At 51.7% G+C, this 20,996-nt stretch overlaps 1 protein-coding gene across 3 annotated transcripts in view; it reads right to left on the bottom strand.

The window, feature by feature from the left end:
* Positions 1–20,996, bottom strand: part of C2_2H2orf81 (chromosome 2_2 C2orf81 homolog) — a 312,984-nt gene that overhangs the window by 70,611 nt on the left and 221,377 nt on the right. For all 3 annotated transcript variants that reach the window (XM_078679076.1, XM_078679075.1, XM_078679074.1), the window contains one exon: positions 3,288–3,521. In XM_078679076.1, the coding sequence (XP_078535202.1) occupies positions 3,288–3,518 (231 nt within the window). In that variant the 5' untranslated portion in view covers positions 3,519–3,521. The remainder of the gene's footprint in view (positions 1–3,287; positions 3,522–20,996) is intronic.

Raw genomic sequence — 20,996 nt, 5'->3', positions numbered from 1 at the left:
ATTTAATGATTTTGATTACGGGGCTTGAACCCGCCTCTCTCCTCCACCTCTCCTCCATTGGCTGGCTTCCTAAACCGAGGCCAGCCATTGGAGGAGAAGGGAGTCACTCCAAACAAGCCCCGTCTCTTTCGGATTCGGGGGCGTGTTTTGGGCGTTCTTTCGCCCTGTGACGTCACCCGTCACTCAGAACGCCTAAACACACCTCCGAATCCGAAATTTTCGGAGCTTTGCGGCCGCCATTTTGGTTAAATCCCGGGTACTGCGTGTCTGCTGGTGTTGCGCTCTGCTTGTTTTTCTTGTTTTTGTTGTGACATGGGAGGCCCGGTTGGAGCACAGAGCCTCTGTTGAGATGGCTCTCTTATAACCTCTAGCGCAGGGAGCGCTTTATTTGCTAAAAGCCGGTGCCCACCCGGCATTGCCCGCTAGTTTGCGGCCTCGAGGGTGTCCACCCCTCATTTGGACGGAACCGCACCCAGCCGCACCAGCCTGCAGCGTACCTCGGAGTACACTCCGTACGCTAGAAGCGTACAAAACCGCCTGGGTCCCTATGCAGCGTACGCTTGAGGCGTACTAAGGCCCGCATTGCCCCTTTGTCCCAAGCCGGTGCCCACCCGGCATTGCCCGCTAGCTTGCGGCCTCGAGGGTGCCCACCCCTCATTTGGACGGAACCGCACCCAGCCGCACCAGCCTGCAGCGTATCTCGGAGTACGCTCCGTACGCTAGAAGCGTACAAATGCGCCCGGGTCCCTATGCAGCGTACGCTTGAGGCGTACTAAGGCCCACATTGCCCCTTTGTCCCAAGCCGGTGCCCACCCGGCACTGCCCGCTAGCTTGCGGCCTCGAGGGTGCCCACCCCTCATTTGGACGGAACCGCACCCAGCCGCACCAGCCTGCAGCGTACCTCAGAGTACGCTCCGTACGCTAAAAGCATACAAAAGCGCCCTGGGTCCCTATGCAGCGTACGCTTGAGGCGTACTAAGGCCCGCATTGCCCCTTTGTCCCGCATACGCTCGAGGCGTACGGAGGCCGCACCACACCGGAAGGAGAAGCCGGAAGGAGGACGGGAGCCCACCCCGCCTCCGCAGGACCCAGCGCGTCTTCGGGCTCCGCACCGGAGCGGGAGGGAAGGTCCGGCCGCAGCACCAGAGAGCCCCGCCACGACAAGCAGAGTCCCCGCCATAGCAGCCGGTGAGTGTGGGCGCCTGGGGCAGCATTTGGCAGCAGAGCCTACCAAGGCTCCTGGGCACTGGAAGAGCTCAACAGGTAACTGGCGCAGGGCATTGGGGTGGGCGGGAAGTAAACTACGCTGCCTAACTCGATGCAGGCGGGCACAGGCCGGCAATCGGCCTAAGAAGTCGCCCGGGCCAACCATGGCCTCCCCATGATTCCCTTGGCGCAAGCGTCTATGCCCCGGACCTCACCGCAGAAGCCATAGCCTATAACCAGCCTTCCGCCGACCCACCCGGCCCTGGTGTATGGCTGACATCCGATTTTGGGAACCAGGCAAAGCTTGGCATTGGCCCGAACAAGCCCCGACTCGGAAGCAGAGAGGAGCACTGGGGCTTGGGTTCCGGTTCCCCGAGGCCTCCTCCATGACTTTCATGCCACCGCCTCACACTGGAAGAGCTCAACAGGTAACTGGCGCAGGGCATTGGGGTGGGCGGGAAGTAAACTACGAATACAGAAGGTCTAAAATGGATGAAATAACGACCACAGCAGTAAATCTATCCTAATGCCAGTGCTCTTGCTTCCCTGTCCCCCTGGCTGTGCTTGCTTCCCTGCCCCCTGGCTGTGCTTGCTTCCCTGCCCCCTGGCTGTGCTTGCTTCCCTGCCCCCTGGCTGTGCTTGCTTCCCTGCCCCCCTTGCTGTGCTTGCTTCCCTACCCACTGGCTGTGCTTGCTTCCCTGCCCCCCTTGTTGTGCTTGCTTCCCTGCCCCCTGGCTGTGCTTGCTTCCCTGCCCCCCTTGTTGTGCTTGCTTCCCTGCCCCCTGGCTGTGCTTGCTTCCCTGCCCCCTGGCTGTGCTTGCTTCCCTGCCCCCCTGGCTGTGCTTGCTTCCCTGCCCCCCTGTCTCCCTGCCCCCTGGCTGTGCTTGCTTCCCTGCCCCCTCGCTGTGCTTGCTTCCCTGCCCCCCCTGGCTGTGCTTGCTTCCCTGCCCCCCTGGCTGTGCTTGCTCTCCTGCCCCCTGGCTGTGCTTGCTCTCCTGCCCCCTGGCTGTGCTTGCTTCCCTAGCTGTGCTTGCTTCCCAGCCCCCTGGCTGTGCTTGCTTCCCTGCCCCATGGCTGTGCTTGCTTCCTTGCCCCCTGGCTGTGCTTGCTTCCCTGCCCCCTGGATGTGCTGGCTTCCCTGCCCCCTGGCTGTGCTTGTTTCCCTGCCCCCTGGCTGTGCTTGCTTCCCTGCCCCCTGGCTGTGCTTGCTTCCCTGCCCCCTGGCTGTGCTTGCTTCCCTGCCCCCTGGCTGTGCTTGCTCCCCTGCCCCCTGGTTCCCCTGCCCCCTCGCTGTGCTTGCTTCCCTGCCCCCTCACTGTGCTTGCTTCCCTGCCCCCTCGCTGTGCTTGCTCTCCTGTGTGTGGCTCTGGGTGTGTGTGTGTGTGGCTCTGGGTGTGTGTGTGGGTGGCTCTGGGTGTGTGTGTGGGGGGGCTCTGTGTGTGTGTGTGGGGGCTCTGTGTGTGTGGGGGGGGCTCTGTGTGTGTGGGGGGGGCTCTGTGTGTGTGGGGGGGCTCTGTGTGTGTGGGGGGGCTCTGTGTGTGTGGGGGGGCTCTGTGTGTGGGGGGGGCTCTGTGTGTGTGTGGGGCTCTGTGTGTGTGTGTGGGGCTCTGTGTGTGTGGCTCTGTATGTGTGTGTGGGTGTCTTTGTGTGTGGGGCTCTGTGTGGGTGTAAATGCAATAGGTCATGCATTTGCGAGCTATTAAGCTATTGGCACTGTAAATGACAATGCCATTTATTTAACGATTAAGCTATTGGCAATGTAAATGACAATACCATTTATTTATGATTAAAAAAAAAAAAAGTAATGAGCAATGCCAATAGCTCTACCTTTAATAATGCCGAGACCATTGCATTGTAAATGCTTGTTTAAAAATTATTGTTATAAAAAGGCGAAAATCCACATTAGTACTATTTTTAACAAAACAATTCTGAAATAGAATTCAGAGGACTCATTGGTAAGAGAATGGGGTATGTCTATTCCTCCAGAACAGACGCCATGTGGACAGCATCTGTCCCGACCATGAATGTCGCGCCTCATCATAGTCGTGTCGCGATAGGAGTCCCTGGAGATCCCCTCTCACCTGTTTCTCCAGGTATGTTGCGAAGCACTGGTCCATGATGCGGGTCAGCAGGTCCTCGATGATGTCACAGACATGCTCGTCCCCATCCTCCCGCTCCACCAGTGAGCTCCAGTCGGACTCGGTCAGGCGCCCGGGCACGATATCCACGGAGACCGGGGGGGCCGGCATCAGGACTGGGAGGGGGGCCCGAGACTTATCCAGCCTGGACTTGGAGAAGGCGGCTCGAGACATGGTCTGATGCACACAAAGAGATGATTCCATGTTTAATTCCATGTATCACGATTTCCCACTTCCATCCCCAACAATACACAAGGCCTCAGCACAAGTACATGGCAAAGAAATAGGTTCCATGATTATATTTTGTGTAAGCTAAATAACAAAGGGGAGGGTGAGAAGAGAGAAAGTTCACTCACCTTCCCAACATAATATTAAAAAACAAAGTGGAGCGAGCCCTGCTGCCAGATACCTGCAGGCTGTCCGTCACACTGAGGGGCATTGATGGCATGGCCGAAACGTGTCGACCTCTTTAGGATGCGAGAGGTCACTGATTCCATGCCACACACCCACCACTGATTCTAAGCTCGTCTAAGGGTACCATTATTAAGAATACACCATGTGAGGCAACTTTAATTCACCCCTTCATCTCTTCTGAAGGAAAAGAATCACTGCCAAATGAGACCCAGCTCCACTCTAATCAGGCCTTGAAGCCCACCCGTGATGCGCGAGGTGTCTGGCGTGGGACCCCCTGAAGAAGCCTGCCACCAACTCTGCTGGTGGGACAGGGGTCTTTAAAGAAAACCTAAAGGTGTTTTCTCACACTCACTGTGAGGGATACCCTTAAGATATGTGTTAGCCATGCTCGCTCTGGTTTCTTTTTGTATATTTTATGTAAAACATCCTTTGTAAGGAGTCGAGGGGCTGGCTGGGCAGCTCTCTGCATGTATTTGTGCAATTGGGGGGAAGTGGATGATACCAACCACCCCCCCCCCCACAGTTGTTCTTTAGATCCGACCAGTAGCTGCTTAAGATGCTTGCAGAGCTCATGTGATTACAAATAAAAGAATAAGGGAGGGCTTTTCAGTGCTGACTAAAGGAATGACTCAGTTCCCTCTGTGTGTGCAGAGGGGGTTGAAAAAGTATTCTCTTCTACCATTGCCCTGTGCTTCTTTCCTGAATGAAATGCGGACACCATTGGTATCTGTGACATAAAACATCAGAGAAACTTTAGCAGCAAAGCTGTCACTACAACGGTGACCACAGACTCACCGCAGGAGCAGTGACCACAGACTCACCGCAGGAGCAGTGACCACAGACTCACCGCAGGAGCAGTGACCACAGACTCACTGCAGCAGCAGAGACCACAGACTCACTGCAGCAGCAGAGACCACAGACTCACCACAGCAGCAGAGACCACAGACTCACCACAGGAGCAGTGACCACAGACTCACCACAGGAGCAGAGACCACAGACTCACCACAGGAGCAGAGACCACAGACTCACCACAGGAGCAGTGACCACAGACTCACCACAGCAGCAGTGACCACAGACTCACCACAGGAGCAGTGACCACAGACTCACCGCAGCAGCAGAGACCACAGACTCACCACAGGAGCAGTGACCACAGACTCACCGCAGCAGCAGTGACCACAGACTCACCACAGGAGCAGTGACCACAGACTCACCGCAGGAGCAGTGACCACAGACTCACCACAGGAGCAGTGACCACAGACTCACCGCAGGAGCAGTGACCACAGACTCACCACAGGAGCAGAGACCACAGACTCACCGCAGCAGCAGAGACCACAGACTCACCGCAGCAGCAGAGACCACAGACTCACCACAGGAGCAGAGACCACAGACTCACCGCAGGAGCAGTGACCACAGACTCACCACAGGAGCAGTGACCACAGACTCACCACAGGAGCAGTGACCACAGACTCACCACAGGAGCAGTGACCACAGACTCACCACAGGAGCAGTGACCACAGACTCACCACAGGAGCAGTGACCACAGACTCACCACAGGAGCAGTGACCACAGACTCACCACAGGAGCAGTGACCACAGACTCACCGCAGGAGCAGTGACCACAGACTCACCGCAGCAGCAGAGACCACAGACTCACCGCAGCAGCAGAGACCACAGACTCACCACAGGAGCAGTGACCACAGACTCACCGCAGCAGCAGTGACCACAGACTCACCACAGGAGCAGTGACCACAGACTCACCGCAGGAGCAGTGACCACAGACTCACCACAGGAGCAGTGACCACAGACTCACCACAGGAGCAGTGACCACAGACTCACCGCAGGAGCAGTGACCACAGACTCACCACAGGAGCAGAGACCACAGACTCACCGCAGCAGCAGAGACCACAGACTCACCACAGGAGCAGAGACCACAGACTCACCGCAGGAGCAGTGACCACAGACTCACCACAGGAGCAGTGACCACAGACTCACCACAGGAGCAGTGACCACAGACTCACCACAGGAGCAGTGACCACAGACTCACCACAGGAGCAGTGACCACAGACTCACCACAGGAGCAGTGACCACAGACTCACCACAGGAGCAGTGACCACAGACTCACCACAGGAGCAGTGACCACAGACTCACCGCAGGAGCAGTGACCACAGACTCACCGCAGCAGCAGAGACCACAGACTCACCACAGGAGCAGAGACCACAGACTCACCGCAGGAGCAGTGACCACAGACTCACCACAGGAGCAGTGACCACAGACTCACCGCAGGAGCAGAGACCACAGCAACAACCCCAGATGCCACCGGGGCAGACCCCAGATACCACCGGGGCAGACCACAGATGCCAGCAGGGCAGACCACAGATGCCAGCAGGGCAGACCCCAGATGCCACCGGGGCAGACCCCAGATGCCACCAGGGCAGACCACAGATGCCACCGGGGCAGACCACAGATGCCACCAGGGCAGACCCCAGATGCCACCGGGGCAGACCCCAGATACCACCACGGCAGACCCCAGATGCCACCAGGGCAGACCACAGATGCCACCAGGGCAGACCCCAGATGCCAGCAGGGCAGACCACAGATGCCAGCAGGGCAGACCACAGATGCCAGTGGGGCAGACCCCAGATGCCAGTGGGGCAGACCACAGATGCCACCGGGGCAGACCCCAGATACCACCACGGCAGACCCCAGATGCCACCAGGGCAGACCACAGATGCCACCAGGGCAGACCCCAGATGCCAGCAGGGCAGACCACAGATGCCAGTGGGGCAGACCCCAGATGCCAGTGGGGCAGACCACAGATGCCACCGGGGCAGACCCCAGATGCCACCAGGGCAGACCACAGATGCCACCAGGGCAGACCCCAGATGCCAGCAGGGCAGACCACAGATGCCAGTGGGGCAGACCCCAGATGCCAGTGGGGCAGACCACAGATGCCACCGGGGCAGACCCCAGATGCCACCAGGGCAGACCACAGATGCCACCAGGGCAGACCACTGATACCACCAGGGCAGACCACTGATGCCAGCAGGGCAGACCACAGATGCCAGCAGGGCAGACCACAGATGCCAGCAGGGCAGACCACAGATGCCAGCAGGGCAGACCACAGATGCCAGCAGGGCAGACCACAGATGCCACCAGGGCAGACCACAGATGCCACCAGGGCAGACCACAGATGCCACCAGGGCAGACCACAGATGCCAGCAGGGCAGACCCCAGATGCCACCGGGGCAGACCCCAGATGCCACCAGAGCAGACCCCAGATGCCACCAGGGCAGACCACAGATGCCACCAGGGCAGGGATAATAAAAAGAACAAAACAAAATCTGCCACCACAGCAGGGATGCCAGCATTAACCACAGCAGGAAACAAGCAAGTGCCCACAGGTAACGCTGTGGCAGGGACAACAGGGCAACAACAACAGTCATCAGGGCAGAAACAAGAGTAGTGATCACATATGGAACCACCTTAGAGAGCACAGCACCAACAACAATGGCTACCATAGCAGGGATCACAGCATCAAATGCAACAACTGCTGTGAGAAGGCACTAACCAGAACAGAAAGCACAGCTGTGACCACGGCAGCTGCCACCAAAACCTCAACAACAGCCACAATAACCTCAACCTCAACAAGAACCACATGAGGAGCCACAACAGCTGTGACTATGGGCATTACTACCACAGCAACGACAACTGCAACGACAGCTACAAGCACGGCAGGTATTCCACCAGTGATGTCTGCTGCCACTAGGCTCAGTATAGACCACAGCTGTCATTACAACAGGGACCACAACAGTGATGACATCTTCCATCACAGCTGTAACTGCAGCACAGTATGGACCACAGCTGTCATTACAACAGATACCACAGCAGTGATGACATCTTCCATCACAGCTGTAACTACAGCACAGTATGGACCACAGCTGTCATTACATCAGTGACCACAGCAGTGATGACATCTTCCATCACAGCTGTAACTGCAGCACAGTATGGACCACAGCTGTCATTACAACAGATACCACAGCAGTGATGACATCTTCCATCACAGCTGTAACTACAGCACAGTATGGACCACAGCTGTCATTACATCAGTGACCACAGCAGTGATGACATCTTCCATCACAGCTGTAACTGCAGCACAGTATGGACCACAGCTGTCATTACAACAGATATCATAGCAGTGATGACATCTTCCATCACAGCTGTAACTACAGCACAGTATGGACCACAGCTGTCATTACATCAGTGACCACAGCAGTGATGACATCTTCCATCACAGCTGTAACTGCAGCACAGTATGGACCACAGCAGTGATGACATCTTCCAGCACAGCTGTAACTGCAGCACAGTATGGACCACAGCTGTCATTACAACAGGGACCACAGCAGTGATGACATCTTCCACCACAGCTGTACCAGCAGCACAGTATGGACCACAGCAGTGATGACATCTTCCAGCACAGCTGTAACTGCAGCACAGTATGGACCACAGCTGTCATTACAACAGATATCACAGCAGTGATGACATCTTCCAGCACAGCTGTAACTCCAGCACAGTATGGACCACAGCTGTCATTACATCAGTGACCACAGCAGTGATGACATCTTCCATCACAGCTGTAACTACAGCACAGTATGGACCACAGCTGTCCTTACAACAGATATCACAGCAGTGATGACATCTTCCATCACAGCTGTAACTCCAGCACAGTATGGACCACAGCTGTCATTACATCAGTGACCACAGCAGTGATGACATCTTCCATCACAGTTGTAACTGCCGCACAGTATGGACCACAGCTGTCATTATAACCGGGACCACAGCAGTGATGACATCTTCCACCACAGCTATACCAGCAGCACAGTATGGATCACAGCTGTCATTACAACAGGGACCACATCATTGATGACATCCTCGATCACAGCTGTAACTACAGCACAGTTTGGACCACAGCTGTCATTACAACAGGGACACAGCAGTGATGACATCTTCCATCACAGCTGTAACTACAGCACAGTATGGACCACAGCTGTCATTACAACAGGGACCACATCATTGATGACATCCTCCATCACAGCTGTAACTACAGCACAGTATGGACCACAGCTGTCATTACAACAGGGAACACATCATTGATGACATCCTCCATCACAGCTGTAACTACAGCACAGTATGGACCACAGCTGTCATTACAACAGGGACACAGCAGTGATGACATCCTCCATCACAGCTGTAACTACAGCACAGTATGGACCACAGCTGTCATTACAACCGGGACCACAGCAGTGATGACATCTTCCATCACAGCTGTAACTGCAGCACAGTATGGACCACAGCTGTCATTACAACCGGGACCACAGCAGTGATGACATCTTCCATCACAGCTGTAACTACAGCACAGTATGGACCACAGCTGTCATTACAACAGGGACCCCAGCAGTGATGACATCTTCCATCACAGCGGTAACTACAGCACAGTATGGACCACAGCTGTCATTACAACAGGGACCACAGCAGTGATGACATCTTCCATCACAGCTTAACTGCAGCAGAGTATGGACCACAGCTGTCATTACATCAGTGACCGCAGCAGTGATGACATCTTCCAACACAGCTGTAACTACAGCACAGTATGGACCACAGCTGTCATTACAACAGGGACCACAGCAGTGATGACATCTTCCATCACAGCTGTAACTACAACACAGTATGGACCACAGCTGTCATTACAACAGGGACCCCAGCAGTGATGACATATTCCATCACAGCTGTAACTTCAGCACAGTATGGACCACAGCTGTCATTACAACAGATACCACAGCAGTGATGACATCTTCCATCACAGCTGTAACTACAGCACAGTATGGACCACAGCTGTCCTTACAACAGATATCACAGCAGTGATGACATCTTCCATCACAGCTGTAACTCCAGCACAGTATGGACCACAGCTGTCATTACATCAGTGACCACAGCAGTGATGACATCTTCCATCACAGCTGTAACTGCAGCACAGTATGGACCACAGCTGTTCTTACAACGGATACCACAGCAGTGATGACATCTTCCATCACAGCTGTAACTCCAGCACAGTATGGACCACAGCTGTCATTACATCAGTGACCACAGCAGTGATGACATCTTCCATCACAGTTGTAACTGCAGCACAGTATGGACCACAGCTGTCATTACAACAGATACCACAGCAGCGATGAAATCTTCCACCACAGCTGTACCTGTGGCACAGTATGGACCACAGCTGTCATTACAACAGATACCACAGCAGTGATGACATCTTCCATCACAGCTGTAACTCCACCACAGTATGGACCACAGCTGTCATTACATCAGTGACCACAGCAGTGATGACATCTTCCATCACAGTTGTAACTGCAGCACAGTATGGACCACAGCTGTCATTACAACAGATACCACAGCAGTGATGACATCTTCCATCACAGCTGTAACTCCAGCACAGTATGGACCACAGCTGTCATTACATCAGTGACCACAGCAGTGATGACATCTTCCATCACAGCTGTAACTGCAGCACAGTATGGACCACAGCTGTCATTACAACCGGGATCACAGCAGTGATGACATCTTCCATCACAGCTGTAACTACAACACAGTATGGACCACAGCTGTCATTACAACAGATACCACAGCAGTGATGACATCTTCCATCACAGCTGTAACTACAGCACAGTATGGCCCACAGCTGTCCTTACAACAGATATCACAGCAGTGATGACATCTTCCATCACAGCTGTAACTACAGCACAGTATGGACCACAGCTGTCATTACATCAGTGACCACAGCAGTGATGACATCTTCCATCACAGCTGTAACTGCAGCACAGTATGGACCACAGCTGTCATTACAACAGATACCACAGCAGTGATGACATCTTCCATCACAGCTGTAACTGCAGCACAGTATGGACCCCAGCTGTCATTACAACAGATATCACAGCAGTGATGACATCTTACAGCACAGCTGTAACTACAGCACAGTATGGACAACAGCTGTCATTACAACAGATACCACAGCAGCGATGACATCTTCCACCACAGCTGTACCTGTGGCACAGTATGGACCACAGCTGTAATTACAACAGGGACCACAGCAGTGATGACATCTTCCACCACAGCTGTACCAGCAGCACAGTATGGACCACAGCAGTGATGACATCTTCCAGCACAGCTGTAACTGCAGCACAGTATGGACCACAGCTGTCATTACAACAGATACCACAGCAGTGATGACATCTTCCACCACAGCTATACCAGCAGCACAGTATGGACCACAGCAGTGATGACATCTTCCAGCACAGCTGTAACTGCAGCACAGTATGGACCACAGCTGTCATTACAACAGATATCACAGCAGTGATGACATCTTCCAGCACAGCTGTAACTGCAGCACAGTATGGACCACAGCTGTCATTACAACAGATACCACAGCAGTGATGACATCTTCCATCACAGCTGTAACTACAGCACAGTATGGACCATAGCTGTCATTACATCAGTGACCACAGCAGTGATGACATCTTCCATCACAGCTGTAACTACAGCACAGTATGGACCACAGCTGTCCTTACAACAGATATCACAGCAGTGATGACATCTTCCATCACAGCTGTAACTCCAGCACAGTATGGACCACAGCTGTCATTACATCAGTGACCACAGCAGTGATGACATCTTCCATCACAGTTGTAACTGCAGCACAGTATGGACCACAGCTGTCATTACAACCGGGACCACAGCAGTGATGACATCTTCCATCACAGCTGTAACTACAGCACAGTATGGACCACAGCTGTCATTATAACCGGGACCACAGTAGTGATGACATCTTCCACCACAGCTATACCAGCAGCACAGTATGGATCACAGCTGTCATTACAACAGGGACCACATCATTGATGACATCCTCGATCACAGCTGTAACTACAGCACAGTTTGGACCACAGCTGTCATTACAACCGGGACCACAGCAGTGATGACATCTTCCATCACAGCTGTAACTGCAGCACAGTATGGATCACAGCTGTCATTACAACAGGGACCACATCATTGATGACATCCTCGATCACAGCTGTAACTACAGCACAGTTTGGACCACAGCTGTCATTACAACCGGGACCACAGCAGTGATGACATCTTCCATCACAGCTGTAACTGCAGCACAGTATGGACCACAGCTGTCATTACAACCGGGACCACAGCAGTGATGACATCTTCCATCACAGCTGTAACTACAGCACAGTATGGACCACAGCTGTCATTACAACAGGGACCACAGCAGTGATGACATCTTCCATCACAGCTTAACTGCAGCACAGTATGGACCACAGCTGTCATTACAACAGGGACCCCAGCAGTGATGACATCTTCCATCACAGCGGTAACTACAGCACAGTATGGACCACAGCTGTCATTACAACAGGGACCACAGCAGTGATGACATCTTCCATCACAGCTGTAACTACAGCACAGTATGGACCACAGCTGTCATTACATCAGTGACCGCAGCAGTGATGACATCTTCCAACACAGCTGTAACTACAGCACAGTATGGACCACAGCTGTCATTACAACAGGGACCACAGCAGTGATGACATCTTCCATCACAGCTGTAACTACAACACAGTATGGACCACAGCTGTCATTACAACAGGGACCCCAGCAGTGATGACATCTTCCATCACAGCTGTAACTGCAGCACAGTATGGACCACAGCTGTCATTACAACAGATACCACAGCAGTGATGACATCTTCCATCACAGCTGTAACTGCAGCACAGTATGGACCACAGCTGTCCTTACAACAGATACCACAGCAGTGATGACATCTTCCAGCACAGCTGTAACTGCAGCACAGTATGGACCACAGCTGTCATTACAACAGATACCACAGCAGTGATGACATCTTCCATCACAGCTGTAACTGCAGCACAGTATGGACCACAGCTGTCATTACAACAGGGACCGCAGCAGTGATGACATCTTCCATCACAGCTGTAACTGCAGCACAGTATGGACCACAGCTGTCATTACAACAGGGACCACAGCAGTGATGACATCTTCCATCACAGCTGTAACTACAGCACAGTATGGACCACAGCTGTCATTACAACAGGGACCCCAGCAGTGATGACATCTTCCACCACAGTTGTAACTGCAGCACAGTATGGACCACAGCTGTCATTACAACAGATATCACAGCAGTGATGACATCTTCCATCACAGCTGTAACTCCAGCACAGTATGGACCACAGCTGTCATTACATCAGTGACCACAGCAGTGATGACATCTTCCATCACAGCTGTAACTGCAGCACAGTATGGACCACAGCTGTCCTTACAACGGATACCACAGCAGTGATGAAATCTTCCATCACAGCTGTAACTCCAGCACAGTATGGACCACAGCTGTCATTACATCAGTGACCACAGCAGTGATGACATCTTCCATCACAGCTGTAACTACAGCACAGTATGGACCACAGCTGTCATTACAACCGGGACCACATCATTGATGACATCCTCCATCACAGCTGTAACTACAGCACAGTATGGACCACAGCTGTCATTACAACAGGGACCACATCATTGATGACATCCTCCATCACAGCTGTAACTACAGCACAGTATGGACCACAGCTGTCAGTCAGTCAGTCAGTCAAAGAAACTTTATTCGGTTATTTAAAACCATAAAAGCAAGACATGGTATACAAAACAAGTTTAAAATTCAATTAAACTTATATAAAAAGACATTACTACACTTTCATAAAAAGCACAAAAAACCGAATATTATTAAAAATAGATGACTGTAAGAGCAAATTTACATAGTGTCCAACAAAAGTTATACAAGTGTCAAAATTTGGTTGTTAGAAATAGCAGCCATTCTGAGTTTATTTTGTCTGGCAGCTGCTGCCAGAAAACAAGCTACCCCATATGTTGTCTGTACCGAGTTCAGCATTTGTAAATGTAATAATGCTGGCCGTACCTGGACAAAGTTCAATTTTTTCAGAATAGGTACCTGTCATTACAACAGGGACAGAGCAGTGAGGACATCCTCCATCACAGCTGTAACTACAGCACAGTATGGACCACAGCTGTCATTACAACCGGGACCACAGCAGTGATGACATCTTCCATCACAGCTGTAACTGCAGCACAGTATGGACCACAGCTGTCATTACAACCGGGACCACAGCAGTGATGACATCTTCCATCACAGCTGTAACTGCAGCACAGTATGGACCACAGCTGTCATTACAACCGGGACCACAGCAGTGATGACATCTTCCATCACAGCTGTAACTACAGCACAGTATGGACCACAGCTGTCATTACAACAGGGACCACAGCAGTGATGACATCTTCCACCACAGCTGTAACTGCAGCACAGTATGGACCTCAGCTGTCCTTACAACAGATATCATAGCAGTGATGACATCTTACAGCACAGCTGTAACTACAGGACAGTATGGACCTCAGCTGTCATTACAACAGATATCACAGCAGTGATGACATCTTCCATCACAGCTGTAACTACAGGACAGTATGGACCTCAGCTGTCATTACAACAGATATCACAGCAGTGATGACATCTTCCATCACAGCTGTAACTACAGGACAGTATGGACCTCAGCTGTCATTACAACAGATATCACAGCAGTGATGACATCTTCCACCACAGCTGTAACTACAGCACAGTATGGACCACAACTGTCATTACAACAGATACCACAGCAGTGATGACATCTTCCACCACAGCTATACCAGCAGCACAGTATGGACCACAGCTGTCCTTACAACAGATACCACAGCAGTGATGACATCTTCCAGCACAGCTGTAACTGCAGCACAGTATGGACCACAGCTGTCATTACATCAGTGACCACAGCAGTGATGACATCTTCCATCACAGCTGTAACTACAGCACAGTATGGACCTCAGCTGTCCTTACAACAGATATCATAGCAGTGATGACATCTTACAGCACAGCTGTAACTACAGCACAGTATGGACCTCAGCTGTCATTACAACAGATATCATAGCAGTGATGACATCTTACAGCACAGCTGTAACTACAGCACAGTATGGACCACAGCTGTCATTACAACAGGGACCACATCATTGATGACATCCTCCATCACAGCTGTAACTACAGCACAGTATGGACCACAGCTGTCATTACATCAGTGACCACAGCAGTGATGACATCTTCCACCACAGCTGTAACTGAAGCACAGTATGGACCACAGCTGTCATTACAACAGGGACCACATCATTGATGACATCCTCCATCACAGCTGAAACTACAGCACAGTATGGACCACAGCTGTCATTACAACCGGGACCACAGCAGTGATGACACTAGTGAAGTAGTGTGGCTCACTGGTTAGAGGCGGCAGACCCGAGAGCAGAGGACGGCCCGGGACCAGGGTTCGATTCCCGGCCCGGCAGGTTTCTGGACCAGGGTCAGCGGACTCGATAATTCTCTCGCCTCGGTGCCCACTCTGATCAGCGATCACACTCGGCAACTCTGGGCATTAGCTTGCCTCATCTTCACTAACGGCCCCACCAGACCGCCGGGATGCCTGGTCTCACCCTGGAGATACCCATTAAGGGACCATCTCTCAGGGAAGCCAGGAAGGGTTTCGCAGCGGTCGAAGCGCCTTGGGACCCTACGGGTAAGTAGTGCGCTATATAAATGCCTATACATTTACATACATTTACATTTACACCACAGCTGTAACTGCAGCACAGTATGGACCACAGCTGTCATTACAACAGATATCATAGCAGTGATGACATCTTACAGCACAGCTGTAACTACAGCACAGTATGGACCACAGCTGTCATTACAACAGATATCACAGCAGTGATGACATCTTCCACCACAGCTGTAACTGCAGCACAGTATGGACCACAGCTGTCATTACAACAGGGAACACATCATTGATGACATCCTCCATCACAGCTGTAACTACAGCACAGTATGGACCACAGCTGTCATTACAACAGGGAACACATCATTGATGACATCTTCCATCACAGCTGTAACTACAGCACAGTATGGACCACAGCTGTCATTACAACAGGGACACAGCAGTGATGACATCCTCCATCACAGCTGTAACTACAGCACAGTATGGACCACAGCTGTCATTACAACCGGGACCACAGCAGTGATGACATCTTCCACCACAGCTGTAACTGCAGCACAGTATGGACCACAGCTGTCATTACAACAGGGACCACATCATTGATGACATCCTCCATCACAGCTGTAACTACAGCACAGTATGGACCACAGCTGTCATTACAACCGGGACCACAGCAGTGATGACATCCTCCATCACAGCTGTAACTGCAGCACAGTATGGACCACAACTGTCATTACAACAGGGACCGCAGCAGTGATGACATCCTCCACCACAGCTGTAACTACAGCACAGTATGGACCACAGCTGTCATTACATCAGTGACCACAGCAGTGATGACATCTTCCACCACAGCTGTACCTGTGGCACAGTATGGACCACAGCTGTCATTACATCAGTGACCACAGCAGTGATGACATCTTCCATCACAGCTGTAACTCCAGCACAGTATGGACCACAGCTGTCATTACAACAGATATCACAGCAGTGATGACATCTTCCACCACAGCTGTAACTGCAGCACAGTATGGACCACAGCTGTCATTACATCAGTGACCACAGCAGTGATGACATCTTCCATCACAGCTGTAACTCCAGCACAGTATGGACCACAGCTGTCATTACATCAGTGACCACAGCAGTGATGACATCTTCCATCACAGCTGTAACTACAGCACAGTATGGACCACAGCTGTCCTTACAACAGGGACCACAGCAGTGATGACATCTTCCACCACAGCTGTAACTACAGCACAGTATGGACCACAGCTGTCATTACAACAGATACCACAGTTGTACCCTCAGCAAATACAAGCGCTGCCACAATGGTGGGGAACATGGCAGGAAAAGGAGCTTTCACCACAGAGGGGACCACGGCAGGACATTCACGTGGGGGGGCGGGGGAGGGAGGGTCTCGGAATGAATGCTGGGGGACGCCTACGGCTTGAGTGGGCTGGACAGTGGCGAGCATCATGAGACTCCCAATGAATGGATTAAGAGATAAAGGCTCTGATGATCAGTTGAGACATTTCACTGGGTCACAATTCCCAGTGCCTAACTGATGGAACCTCTCTTTCCACCAGCATGGGGGGTGCAGAAAATCCTCCACAGAGTGCAGCCAGCCCTGCACCCCTGATCCCCACACCAGATGGTAAATGTCAGTGGTTTTTTCTTGTGCATGGGGAAAATGCACAATAAAGGACCTGGTATTTCTTGGTCCATGCAGTTATTCTCATTATGGGTAGGGTACTCAGAATATCTGGTGTTTGGTGCCAGGATACTGACCAGAGTCAGGAATCCCAGCCTTCTGGTACCCCCACACCAAAAGTAATGACACTTGTAATCAGGGTCTCTGAGGGGAACACTTTGAGGGTTGTGTCAGCAGTGCCAGAAGCAGACATGGGGGCCAGGACATCTCTTTGATTGGCAGAAACATCTGAGGCGCAGAATCTCATAGTTGGTCCAGATTCAAAGGCACCCCACAGACTACAGTTCATTTGATCAGGAATGTGATTAGTTCAAAGTTAATACACAATAGTAGATGCCCACTGGGAGAGCAAGAGGAACCATGGTGTGCACCGTGCAAGCGAAACAAGCATTGTCAAAGCCAATAAGTCTGGCGTTGCCTGACAGACTAAGGGTAATTGTTGTTTTGTCATGGTTTTTGCATAACGTATAGGTTGGGTATACGCCGGCTCCCGATTACCCCCTAAAAAATCATTTGCTACAGGCAACAAAAAAAATGTGGGTGACACAAAACCACACATTACCATATTACTCGCTGGCAGAGAAGGGCACTACTTTGGGCGTGGAAGTGTTCCTTGTGAAAGGAAAGCATACGATAACTCATAGTGAAGTCCGCCAATGACTGAGGTGATGGATGTATTGATCAACCAATCTCACAGCACACTTGTAGAGCGCACTACGTACCCGTGAGGGTCTCAAGGCATCGCCCCTTGATGCACGCTGGAGTGGGTGGAAGAAAAATGTGAATGAAACCAACCACAAACTAATGAAGGAAGTCTGGCTGAAGCCACTATAAGTAACTACGTTATACATATAATTGTAGTAAAATCAAAAGAGGTTGGCTAACACAGACCTCAAAACGTCAATCAGTATGGCATTGACTGTTAGCCTTTGTCTTTGAGAAAGTGGGAATGAAGAAAACAGAAGGAAAGAATGTTGGAAAGAGAAGGAAAGAAAGAGAGAAGGGACAAAAGAAGGCAAGTGAGGAGGAAAGAAGGAATGCAAGAAGGAAAGAAGCAACAAAAGCGAAGGAAAGAAAATAGGAAAGCAAGAGAAGTAAAAAAAGGAAAGAAAGAAGGCAAGAGAGAAGGGAAGAAGGAATGGAAGAAAGCGAATAAAAGAGAAAGAGAGAAGGATGAGAAGGAAAGAAGAAGAGAAGTAAAGAAAGAGAAGAAAAAACGAGAGGGAAAGATAAGAAAACAAGAAGAAAAGAAATGGAAGAGAAAGAAAGGAAAGAGAAGGAAAGAAGAAAAGAGAAAAGGGAAAGAAAAATAGAAGGAAAGATGGAATGAAAGAAGGCAAGAGAAAGAAGGAGAAAGAAGGAAAGAAAGAGAGAGAGAAAAAGAATGAGAAAAGTAGAGAGAGAAAGAAAAAAGAAGAAAGAGAGCAAGAAATGAAAGGCATAAAGAAGGAAACAGAAAAATGAAGGAAAGAGAAAAAGAATGAAAGAAGGCAAGAATCGAAAAAGGAAAGAGAAAGAAAGAAAAGAAGAGAAGTAAAAAAATACATTACTAAAGGAAAAGGAAAGAAAGAAGGAGAGAAAGAAAAAAGTAGAAAAAATATAACCTAATGCGGAAGAGTTCTAAATGGACACCATCTGGAATGCTGTCAAATATCAGCCGTAAGAAAAGCAAAATACTCAAAAGGGAATTCACAGCAGCTTTGGCAGCGGATGGGATCTGATCAAGATGGAAGGTGCATCCGAAGCCTCCTGCTGTCCCATCAGACTCAAACACAAAGGCAACACTAAAGTAATGAAGTAAAAACAAAGAACGCGGGCTCCGAAGGGAACTACCTTGAGTGTTGATGCGCTCCTTGAGAAAGGGCGAAGGACAGTCACTGACAGTGAAGGGAACCAGTGGCCTGAGCAGGCTGACCCACTGCCCCACGCGGCATGCTGGAGAATCACACCACAGCAGAGCACTGGAGGAAGAGAGCTGGCTGAAAGGCACCTCATACATATGTTAGTAAAATCACCAGACCCAAGAAGCAATACTGTTCCACCTTTTGGTGACTCCAGCAGGTCTGGCAGCAAATCATGTGTCCTGCAGCATGATCAGAGCAACTCTGTGTGTCTTGCACACAACATCTGACGCTTTCTATATGGGGCACCCTCCACGCATGTGCCGGCCACCCATGCATGTCATTTCTGCAGGTTTACATGGCCCAGCATCTACTGCACCAGGGGAGTCATGGAAAGGAGATGGGGGGTCCTTTAACCCCTGGTGTGCGGGAGCTTCATTGGCCATCAAGGCGAGCACAGAATATGGTCTTCACTTTCCTGCCAGAGGACCACCTGCCATGCCACCAGGAAGCCGGTGAGACCCCTGCCAGGGAGCCGGTGTGACCCCGGCCAGGGAGCAGGTGAGACCCTCGCCAGGGAGCAGGTGAGACCCCCAACAGGAAGCCGATGAGACCCCTGCCAGAGAGCCGGTGTGACCCCGGCCAGGGAGCAGGTGAGACCCTCGCCAGGGAGCAGGTGAGACCCCCGCGAAGGAGCCGGTGAGACCCCCACCAGGAAGCCGATGAGACCCCTGCCAGAGAGCCGGTGAGACCCCTTCCAGGGAGCTGGTGAGACCCCGCCAGGAAGCCTGCTATCTCAGTTTTTTCAGTGGAGTCGCCACTGTGGCTCTGCGGACTCCACGTTTGTTGCATTCGCTCTGTACTTTTTTTGTTTTCAAGAAACAAACACCCAAAGTGAGGAGAAAAACAAAGTGGTCCTGGCACGGAGGGCGGTTTTTCCCAGTGTATTGGAATAGTTGTGGGTCTTCCTACAGATTGCCTTGCCACAAATGGCAGGCCTGAACAAGGTGGGGCGACCATCACCTTAACATGGAGGTCTGGGCGTGAACGGCTTACACGGGAGGCTCTTCCGGTGTAAATACAGCACTTCCGCGGACTCTAAAAAAGCGCGGGAACCCCAAGTCTGGCAGCTGGGCTCTCACTCCACAAAGCGCCCGCTGAAGTCCAGGGCCTCAGTAGTAAGTATCTTTCTTAGGTTTCTTAATTATTCATTAGTGCGCAGAGTCAAATATTAAAATCTCATCTGCCAATCAGAATGCCAGCACTGAGTACAATAACTCCTGTTATTTGTTCCCAGCCTCCCTTGAGTGTGCATCTGTCTTGCCCCCTGGTCAGTGCCCTGTTGTTCCTTCTGATTGACTGCATCTACTTCTGGCGAGGGAGCGGTGCAGCTGGTAGTGACCGTCTGCGCTCTCGCGGTGTGGTGCCAGGTTGGGGCATGTGGAAAGCATGGCGGACTCCATGCATCCTCAAAGAGTGGAGACCGTGTCTGAGCGTATGATCGTCTGTTTAAGGCAGTGGCGTAACGAAACTTGAGGGAGGCCGGCTGCAAAGTACATGGAGGGGGTCCTCGCGCTCCGGACCCAGTCAGGAGCTCTCGGGCCAGATGGGACCCCCAGAGCTCGGGTCACCCCCGCACCGCGGGAGCTGTGGGGGCTATTGTTACACCACTGGTTTAGGGGCAAGTTTAAAGTGTGGGGTGAGCTTCTGGGTAGGACGGCGGTGTGGGTTGCCATGGACGGACTGATTACGGGCATGGGTGCCAGGGCGTCAGCTGACACAAGGGTCCCAACAGCAATCATGCTAGGGTCACAGTCTTAGCAGTCATTAGGATCTGCAGGCAGCTTAAAGGCCTGATGGGCCGCCACAGCAGGCAATAACAATCATTAGAACAGTGGAATGTTGAGAGCTCCATTGAGGACAATCGAGTGACTCTGGACCAACAATGACCGGCACAAACCTCTGCTCCAACATTCACAGGGTTGTCT

The sequence above is a fragment of the Lissotriton helveticus genome, chromosome 2_2 (genome assembly GCF_964261635.1).
Source record: "Lissotriton helveticus chromosome 2_2, aLisHel1.1, whole genome shotgun sequence".
In the NCBI taxonomy this organism is placed as follows: Eukaryota; Metazoa; Chordata; class Amphibia; order Caudata; family Salamandridae; genus Lissotriton; species Lissotriton helveticus.
Note: the sequence above shows the minus strand (reverse complement) of the source record. Positions and strands in the feature narration are given on the sequence as shown.